The sequence below is a fragment of the Ceratotherium simum genome, chromosome 26 (assembly GCF_057802395.1).
Source record: "Ceratotherium simum simum isolate JZ-2026a chromosome 26, ASM5780239v1, whole genome shotgun sequence".
Lineage (NCBI taxonomy): Eukaryota > Metazoa > Chordata > Mammalia > Perissodactyla > Rhinocerotidae > Ceratotherium > Ceratotherium simum.
In genome coordinates, this window is record NC_141925.1 from 40,680,877 (window position 1) to 40,690,966 (window position 10,090).

At 51.1% G+C, this 10,090-nt stretch overlaps 1 protein-coding gene and 1 long non-coding RNA gene across 2 annotated transcripts; both read left to right on the forward strand.

The window, feature by feature from the left end:
* The first annotated feature begins 756 nt into the window (after positions 1-756).
* On the forward strand, positions 757-6,399 carry LOC147913672 (uncharacterized). Its single transcript, XR_015548624.1, has 2 exons — positions 757-1,603; positions 2,620-6,399. It is a non-coding gene; the product is annotated as an uncharacterized LOC147913672 (long non-coding RNA).
* A 2,226-nt stretch (positions 6,400-8,625) lies between these two features.
* POP7 (POP7 ribonuclease P/MRP subunit) lies at positions 8,626-9,803 on the forward strand. Its single transcript, XM_087417666.1, has 2 exons — positions 8,626-8,884; positions 9,102-9,803. The coding sequence occupies exon 2, from the start codon at positions 9,112-9,114 to the stop codon at positions 9,532-9,534; it is 423 nt and encodes a 140-aa protein (XP_087273792.1). The 5' UTR covers positions 8,626-8,884; positions 9,102-9,111; the 3' UTR covers positions 9,535-9,803.
* Positions 9,804-10,090: the final 287 nt, after the last annotated feature.

Sequence of the window (10,090 nt, forward strand, 5' to 3'; positions counted from 1 at the left end):
CGACGGGGAACGCTGAGGTGTGGGAGGAGACCCCAATGACCAAGCACTAACGCCGCTCGCTGGAGGGAAAGTGAGGCGAGGACCCGGCCGGAGAGCTCGAGGGCAGAGGAGAGGCTCCCCCGGCAGCCGAAGCCACCGAACGCCGGGACCGCAGCGCCGCAGGACCGGCCGTCGCCGACAAGCCCCCGGCGGCACGCTGGGGAGTCTCCGGGGCGCGCCGGGCCCTGGGGTCGGGCCTGGCGGGGGCCGGGCGGGGGCCCGAGGGGCGGCCGTTAGGGGCGCGGGGGAGGGCGGCGGGCGGCCTGAGGACGGCGTGCCCTTCAGGGAGGGGGCGGCGGGGGCGCGGGGCGACTGCGGCCGCCCCCCAGGGACCGGCCTCCCGCGGGGGCCGCCGGGCAGGCTCGGGCGGGCAGGGCCGGGGCGGGGGCGGCCTGCGGAGGGGCCGGGGAGGGTCCGCGCCGGCGACCCGCGCGCCGCCCGCCCGCTCTGGCTCTCGCAGGCTCGGCGCGGCCGCCGCGGCGTCGGGGGCGGGCCGGGCGGGGCGCGGGGGCCCGAGCGCTTACCGCGGCGGGGGCGGCGGCGGCGCGGGCTCCGGGCCGGGCGGAGGGCGGCGGCGGCGGCGGCGGCGGCGGGAGGGGGCGCTGGCGCTCCCGCGGCGGCCGCTCCTCTCTGTTTGTGTTTGTAGCAAGATGGCTGCCCGCCTCGCACCACGTGACGCGGACGCGGGGCCGCGGGGCCGCCCCCTCCTCCGCCGCCGCCGCCGCCGCCGCCTCCCTCCGCGGCTCCGGCCGCTCCGACCCGCCGGCCTCGCGCGCTCCCCGCCTGCCCAACGGGCGCGGCCCGGACGCCCGCCACCCCCGGACCCCTCGGCACGTGACCCGGGAGCCCGGCTCGTCACGTGACGTGGGGCCGGCTGCGGCCCCGGGGGGAGGGTGGGGTCCCCCGGGTGCACCCGGGTGCACCCTGCGCTGCCCCTCGGCACGTGACGCGCGACCATCGCGGCGGAGGCCGCCGACAGTGGCCTCGTCCGTCTCTCCCGGCCAGTCGACTTCCTCCAGGGAGCCCGCTTGGATTGAAGGAGACACCGGACACTCCAAGTGGTGTGTCCATCCGACGGCCTGGGATACATGAAATAAGTGAGGAACCGAACGATTTAGAAATAATCTGAGGTGGTACTGGCTGGTAAGACCTGGAGGTCGTCTGGCTCCGCCACTGACTAGCTCCTGGACCTCGGGCGCCAAGGAATTGATGCTTTTGAGCCTCAGTTTCTCTTTTATAGTGAGATGTTAATGCTGCTTTCCGTCGCATCCCCGGCCCCCATTCCACTCCGATCCCGGGGTGCTGAAAGCATTAGAATAGGTGAATGTGAAAGGCTTTGAAAAGAGAGAAACTACTATGCAGATATGCGACGTAGATTGACACCTCCTTTGTTTAGAAAAGAGGTTTTTGAGAATGACTTTTCCGGAACTTTTTAGGATGAAAAAGCTTTGTGTGTGTTTTCATCATTTTCCTTGGAAGTCATTCCAAAATGTATAGTCTACGTCCCAGCTTCCTAAAGCAGCGGTTACCAAATACACAGCAATCCTCCTCCAGACAGAGGAAGGTAAGTTCTGACCTGGAACTTGAGTCCCCACGGGGGACAGTTGTGCCCTAATGGAGCGCAGACCGCGGGAGCTCCCACGAAGGTCCTTTGTCCTGCGCCAGGTACCCCGCAGGCTTCTGTGCACTTGGAGTTTTAGCGTCTGCGTTTTTCAGTTCCCTCCAGTTTCCTGCAGCCAGGATTCCTGCTCCAGTGTTGTCAGTCAAGCTGCTTGCTCACAGGCTGGAAAGGCAATTGTTTAAAGCAAGGGCTCCAGTGCTGGTTCCATCCATTACTCACTGTGGCCTTGGGCACATTCATTAATCTCTCTCTCCTCTGGATTGTGTGATAAAGCACTTAACACGTGCGTGGCATAGGGCAGGCACTCCACGAATGTTAGCTAATAGGGGCTCCTGGTTCCACAGGATCCACAACCTTCAGGCTGTTAACACTGTTTGAAAATGTATCAACACAGACTTCTCCCAGGATAAAGTTCTTAACTTTATGACAGCTGTTTTTTCTTACTCAAAAGCTTTTGTTGTTGCTTTTTGTTTGTTTTTTAACTTTTCTAGATTGTGTTGGGGGTGGCTGAAGTTGCCGGCAGCCTAACCTCTAAATGAATGAGGTTTTAGCATGTTTTAATTGTTAATCAGCAAATATGAGATTGTAGATTATGGTAGACAAATGGTACAGAGGAAAAAGAAGGGGACCTCTGTAGAGTGGAAGCAACTGGGGACAGTTGTGGCCTGTGCTGAGCTGGAAAGAAGGGCAGGATTTGGGTAGATTTAGGAAAAGTGGGCATGGGCTTGAGAATAGCCACAATCCACCTGGTGGGAGAAGAGGACAAGAGTTGCCAGTTGGATGAGAAGTGAAGTGAACTTCAGTTGAGGGCCTCGAATGCCACCACGAAAATGTTTTTTCTTTTTTTGGTGAGGAAGATCAGCTCTGGGGTAACATACGTTGCCAATCTTCCTCTTTTTGCCGAGGAAGATGAGCTCTGAGCTAACATCTGCGCCCATCTTCCTCTATTTTGTACATAGGATGCCGCCACAGCATGGCGTGATCAGTGGTACATAGGTCTGCGCCCAGGATCCGAACCTGCAAACCCCGGGGCACTGAAGTGGAGCATGTGAACTTAACCACTACGCCACCCAGCCGGACCCATGAAAATGTTTTTGATTGGAGAATAGCACCTACTAGATGCAGCAAGACAAGAAGAGCACATTGGACTCCGGGGCCTCGGTTCCCTCTGGACCAGCTTGTGACCCTGGAGAAGTACTCTCCTCCACTGTAAAGTGGGAATGCTGCTGCTGCAGATGACGCTAGAAATTGAATCATAGGAGCGCCCTCTGAGAAAGGAAACTATGAAATCAGACTCTGAATGTCCCATACTGAACTTAAAAATTACAAAGAAATCACTTGGACCTAAACTATTTTTGTTTATTCAGGTGCAACACTGTAAAATGTCTCGGTCTGTGTTGTTTTAAATTTGCAAGCTTTTGAACTAAACAAAGAGATTTGGTTAGATGATTAACGGAGATGAAAGGGAGTTCTCCAGGAGGACTAAACAGCCGAGCTCTGCCCTTTTTCTTTCTTTCTTTTTATTTTTTTTTGGTGAGGAAGATTAGCCCTGAGCTAACAGCCATTGCCAACCCTCCTCTTTTTGCTGAGGAAGGTTGCCCTGGGCTAACATCTGTGCCCATCTTCCTCTACTTTATATGTGGGACGCCGCCACAGCATGGCTTGATGAGCAGTGCGTAGGTCTGAGCCTGGGATTGGAACCTGCAAACCCCAGGCCGCCGAAGCTGAGCACGCGAACTTAACTGCTATGCTGCCGGGCCGGCCCCCTGCCTTTTTCCTTAATGGCAGATTCCTCTGTGGTGTTCGCCTTGGATGAAATGCAAAAAGATAAGGACCATCTAGTGTCAAATTGGTTTATTACAGAGCCTGGCTTCACCCACCTAAACTGTGAACCTTCATATTTATCTGGATGTCAAAGTTTGGAAAACGTATTTTAGATACCATGAAAAGACACACAGCCTGAGTCATGGAGTGATAGTTCATAAACTGTGCTTACTGTTAATTATCAGACCAAATGGGCCCTAAAATTAATATATTGCATTCAGAATTACTTTCTGCCATGAGCTAAGTTCTTCGGTCAACCAAACGTAACTGCTTGTCTAGTCACCAATGACCTCCACATTGCTGAGTCCACTGGTCCATTATCTTATGTGGCTTGTCAACAGCATGTGACACAGCCGGTCACTCCGGTCCAGGAAGCGCTTTCTTCACCTGGCTTCCAGGACACTGTATTCCCTTGGTTTTCCTCCCACCTCACTAGCTGCTCCTGCTGAGTCCTTTGCTGGTTCCTCCTCTTCTCCCCTATCTCCCAGGGCTCAGTCCTTCCAGACGTCTCGGTTGTAACAGGAGGGACTGCACAGGATATGAGCCCCACTGCTAGACATTCCTGCCTCAGCTCAATCGTTGCTTCCTTTGGAAAACCTTAGATGCTCCAAGGTCATATTGGCTGTTCTTCTTTGGGGGTCCACCAAATCCTGTACGTGCTCCCTCCTGAGCACTGGTCACACTCTCTTGCACATCTCATTTGCCTTCCATGCTAAACTATGAGCTGCTTAGCACAGTATTCTATGATGTCACCAGTATTCCAACAGCCTAACAGGTCCCCTCAATCCAACTTTTATCATTGAGTGGTGTTTCATGGTATGGCTGTAGCACAGTTTGGTGAACCAGTCAGCCATTGAAAGACACCTGGGTTGTTTCCAGTTTGGGACTGTTACAAATAAAACTGCCATGCACATTTGTGGATATGTCTTTAAATGCCCAGGAGTGCTGTTGCTGAGTTGCATGGTGAGCGTATGTTCAGTTTTAGAAGAGACTGCCAAACTATTTTCTAGAGTAGCTGTGCCCTTTAACGTCTCCAAGCAGTGTATGAGAGATCCAGTTCCTCTGCATTCTCGTCAATACTTGGCATTGTCAAGGTTTTTCATTTTAGACATTCTAATAAGCATGTAGGGGTATCTCATCATGGTTTTAACTTGCATCTCCTTAATGGCTAATGATGTTGAAGATCTCATGTGTTTATCTGCCATCCTTAGATCATCTTTGCTAAAGTGTCTGTTCCAGACTTTTGCCCATTTTCTAATTGGGTTGTTTGTTTTCTAGCTTAAGTTTAGTTGAGTTTAGAGAGTTCTTTATGTAGTCAGGACACAAGTCTTTTGTCGGATATGTGATTTGCGATTACTTTCTCCCAGTCTGTGCCTTCTCCTTTCATCCTATTGATATGGTCTTTCACAGAGTACAAGTTTTTAATTTTGATGAAGTGCAGTTTATCATTTTTTCTTTAACGGATGGTGCTTTTGGAGTTGTGTCTAAGAACTCTTCACCCGACCCCATGTCATGAAGATGTTTTCCTCTGTTTTACAGTTTTACGTTTTATATTTAGATCTGCCGTCCATTTTGTGTTAATTTTTTGTGTACGGCTGAGCTTCAGTTCTTTGCCTATTTGCCCAATTGTTGCAAAGAACTGTCCTTTCCCCATTGAGCTGCTTTTGCACCTTTGTCGAAAATCAGCTGCCTGTACTTGTGTGAATCTGTTTCTGGGTTTTCTATTCCATTTAATTGATTTTTGTATCTATCCCTTGGCAGATACCACACTGTCTTGATTATTGTGTTTATAGAGTAAGTCTTAAGATCAGGTATTGTGACTCCAAGTTTTTCTTTTTCAAAATTGCTTTAACTATTTTACTTCCTTTGCCTTTCCACATAGATTTTAGAATAAATGCCTTTGCATATAGATTTTAGAATAAACTTGTCTATATCTACAAAAATTCTTGTTGGGCTTTTCATAGGAATTGCATTAAACCTAACCTACACATCAGTTTGGAGAGAATTGTTATCTTTACTATGTTGAATCTTCCAATACATGGATATGGTATATCTCTCTATTTACCTAGATCTTCTTTGGTTCCTTACATCAGCATTTTGTAGTTTTCAGCATACAGATTTTGTACATGTGTTGTTAGACTTACAACTAAATATTTCTCCCACCTCCCCCTCCCTCGGAGTGATTGTAAATGGTATCGTGTTTTAAATTTCTGTTTCCACTTGTTTATTGCCAGTGTATAGAAATATAATTGAATTTGTATGTCAATCTTGTATCCTGCAAACTTGCTAAACTCATTAATTCTGTGAGTTTTTTGCAGATTCCTTGGAATTTTTTTACATATACAATCATGCCATCTGCAAATAGAAACAGTTGTGTTTCTTCCTTCTCTTGCCTTATTGCCCTGGCTGGAACTTCCAACAATAAGAGTGGTGAAAGAAGACATCTTTGCCTTGTTCCTGATTTTAAGAGAAAGGTGTCTAGTCTTTTACCATTAAGTATAATGGTAGCTGTAGTTTTTTGTAGATGCTCTTTATCAGATTGAGGAATTTCCTTCTATTCCTTGTTTGCTGAGAATTTTTATCATAAATGGGTGCTAAATTCTTATGTTAAATGGTTTTTCTGCATCAATTGATATGATCATGTGATTTTTTAGCTCATTAATATGGTAGATAATATTGATTGGTTTTCTTATATTGAAACAGTCCTTCATCTTTGGAATAAACTGTACTTGGTTGTGGTGTGTAATTCATTTTATATACTGCTAGATTCAATTTGCTAACATCTTGTTGAGGATTTTTGCATCTTTGTTCATGAGAGATATTGGTCCGTAGTTTTCTTCTTTTGTATTGTCTTTTCTGGTTTTGGTCTCATAAAATTAGTTGGGAAATGTTCCTTCCTCTTCTGTTTTCTGGAAGAGATTGTGTAGAATTTGTGTTATTTCTTTTTTTGGTGGAATTCACCAGTGAAACCATGTGGGCCTAGATATTTCTTTTTCTAAAGATTTACCTATGAATTTAATTACTTTAATAGTGATAGGACTATTCAGATGATCTATTTCATCTTGAGGGAGTTTGGTAGTTTGTGGTTTTCTAGGAATTGGTCCATTTCATCTAAGTTCTCAAATTTATGGATGTAGAGTTGTTTGTATTATTCTCTAAGCATCCTTTAATGTATGAAGGACCTTTAGTGTTATCCCTTCTTTCATTTATGATAATCATAACTTACGTCTTCTTTCTCTTGTTCTCTTTTTTGCTAGAGGCTTATCAATTTTTTTTTTTTTTTTTTTTTTTTAAAGATTTTATTTATTTATTTTTTTCCCCCAAAGCCCCAGTAGATAGTTGTGTGTCATAGCTGCACATCCTTCTAGTTGCTGTATGTGGGACGCGGCCTCAGCATGGCCAGAGAAGCAGCGCGTCGGTGCGAGCCCGGGATCCGAACCCGGGTCGCCAGCAGTGGAGCGCGCTCACTTAACCACCAAGCCACGGGGCCGGCCCTTTTTTAATTTTTATTTATTTATTTTTCCCCCAAAGTCCCAGGAGAGAGTTGTATGTCATAGTTGCACATTCTTCTAGTTGCTGTATGTGGGACGCGGCCTCAGCGTGGCCAGAGAAGCAGTGCGTCTGTGCGTGCCCGGGATCCGAACCCGGGCCGCCTGCATTGGAGCGCACGCACTTAACCGCTAAGCCACAGGGCCAGCCCGGAGGCTTATCAATTTTAGTGATGTTTTCAAAGAACCAGCTTTTACTTTGAGTTTCTTTATTGTTTTTCATGGTCAGTTTCATTGATTTTTGCTCTTTATTATTTCCACCTTCTCACTTTGGCTTTATTTGGCTCTTCTTTTTCTAGTTCCTTGAGGTGGGAACTTAGATTATGCTTCCATTCTTTTTAAAATACTGTTCAGTGTTTCCAGAATACTTCTTGGTTCCCTGAAGAACTCCTGTTTATCCATCAAAACTCAGCTCAGATGTCACTTCTGAGGCAATTTGAATAGGGTTGTAGTCAGCCTTTCCTCCTCACCCCCGCATAACCCCCCAAATCTGTGATTAACCAAAGAATCTGAAGCTAAAAGGAGTACAGGATTTAAATGGTGCCGGGAGAGAAGTTCTCAGGAGTCCCACCTCTTTCCAGCCTCCAGTCAAATGGGGTCAGACTCCACCCTAGGCAACTAGAGAGGGGTCTGGAAGGAGCATAAAAATGCCAACGCACGTGTGTAGGCTTACAGTTTGCAAGGTTATACTGGGTTTCACGACCCAGTGGCAAGACAGGAATTGTCCCCATTTGAGTGATGGGGAAACTCAAGCGTAGAGTAGTTCCAGGTCCCCGATGCAGGTCTAACTCATATCCGAAGGACACTCTCCAGAAGCTACACCAATCTGGGCAGAGAATCCCCTCCCCGGCAGAGGAAACCCCTCCCACTGGCCTTGGGGAGCCACGACCCCCGCGCGCCACTTCACCCTGCCCGCCAGGGGGCGCACGTCCCTGCTCCCGGGTCGCGGGCAGCGGCAGAACTGGCTCGCGACGGTTGAGGAGTGTGGGTGGGTCAGCGTGCCCCAGGGGAGCCGCGGGTCCCCAAGGGCTGGCCTGGGGGTAGGGGGATCAGCTCGGCAAGCGATAGGGGAGAGGGATGGGTCCCTGTGAACTGCAAGGGAGTCGCGGGGCGCCGTCGGCCGAGGGCCCGGCGTCGCCAGTCAACTCCCCCCTCCGTCTTTGGGCAACAGGGACCTTGGCCCGGAGGTCAGCGCTGCCAACTCCGCCACGCCTCCTCTGACCACAGGAAGGAACTGTGATGGAGGCGGGAGTCCAGACTTGCCGTCAGGCCCTTCGGGATCACGTTCTCCTGAACTCGCCACCGTCTCTAACTTTAAAAGACCCTCCCTCAAATCCTCCACGTCCCTAGAATAGCCTCCTTCCCTCCTTTCACCCTTTCAAGACCCCTCCGCGGGCGGGACATTTGGACTGGCCTAAGGGAAGCGGGCCCTCCCCCTTCTAGGCCCTCCCCCGCTGCGACGTGGTACACGCCCCCTGCCCCCGCGCCCCGCCTCCCAGGCGTACACGTGGTAGACCCCGTCACCCCCGGAAGCCTCGCGTTACTCAGACACATCGCGCGGTCGCGCGAGCGCTCAGGAAAGGGGCGGGGAGGACGGAGGCCGGGAAGGCGAAACGTGGATCGCGCGGCCCTGGGCGGGGGACGAGGCACGTGCACTCTGCCACTGTTTCCAGGCGCCGACGGGGCGCTCGCGATCTGACGTTCCTGTTGCGCGACCCCTTCCTTCTCTTCCCTTCTTGGGGCCTGGGGGTCGCGGGCAGTGCCCTCTGTTCGGGCCGGTCGGCGCAACGCTTGAGTGGCCCGGCAGGGGAGCGGGCCGCCTGCGCGCGGAGAGTGCTGTGGACCGGAGAGAGTAGGCCCGGGGAACGGGCGGCGGGGGCCTGGGGTTGGGGTTGATGTCATGAATGAATAAGAACTGAGAACCGGGGGTGGGAGGGGACTGAGGCTGGAAGGGAAGAAGGGCGTCGAGTGCGCCCCCTCCCGGCTGCACCCTTTGGGCAGGAAACGGAGTAGGAAAGGAGGTGAAATCGCTTGTCACCCTTGCTAATCTCATCCCTTTCCCGTACCAGGGCACACAGCATGGCAGAAAACCGAGAGCCCCGCGGGGCCATCGAGGCTGAGCTGGACCCGGTGGAGTACACCCTTCGGAAGAGGCTGCCCCACCGCCTGCCCCGGAGGCCCAATGACATTTATGTCAACATGAAAACTGACTTTAAGGCCCAGTTGGCCCGCTGCCAGAAGCTGCTGGACGGCGGGGCACGGGGTCAGAATTCATGCACTGAGATCTACATTCACGGCTTGGGCCTGGCTATCAACCGAGCCATCAACATTGCCCTACAGCTGCAGGCAGGCAGCTTCGGGTCCTTGCAGGTGGCTGCCAATACCTCCACCGTGGAGCTTGTCGATGAGCTGGAACCAGAGACTGATACACGAGAGCCGCTGACCCGCATCCGCAACAACTCGGCCATCCACATCCGCGTCTTCAGGGTCACACCCAAGTAATTGAAATGAGGCCGGCTTGCCTTACCCACCCCCCTTCACACAGCTGAGCTCAGACGTGGCTCTCCTTGTGCTGAGTACTGTCATGGACCTCCCACGTGAGCCATGTAAGAAAAAGAAGCCTGTCCCCTCCCAGCCCAGAAGACTGAATTGACAGGGGGAGTACTGTCTCTTGTTGGGCCCAGGCAGGGGGTCTTCTGAATCTTTGTGGTCTGTAATCATTGTCCTATACAATAAAAACTATCACGTTGTGTTAGTATCTGGCCACCCCAGTGCCACTGCCTCTCCACTGTGTAAATTCTGTGTGTCTCTGGAAAGGAGAGCAGGAAACTTTTCAAGTATTTAGGTACAGGAGGGGAACCCGAGTGTTTCCTGCCTTCACACAGAGCATAGATCTACCACTGACAGTGTAACATAAAACAAATGAGTACAATACAGAAGCCAGACAATCCCAGTGTTTGCTTTAAAATTTCTTCTCAGAGGGAGGCCGGGCTGAGAAGGTGTCTGCCCTCGCCCGCTGAAGTACAGCTGGGATGGCTGTATGCTGGGGAAGCATCAG

Excerpts from the sequence above, each read along its gene's own strand:
- POP7 (XM_087417666.1), top strand. The coding sequence starts at position 9,112 with ATGGCAGAAAACCGAGAGCCCCGCGGGGCCATCGAGGCTGAGCTGGAC.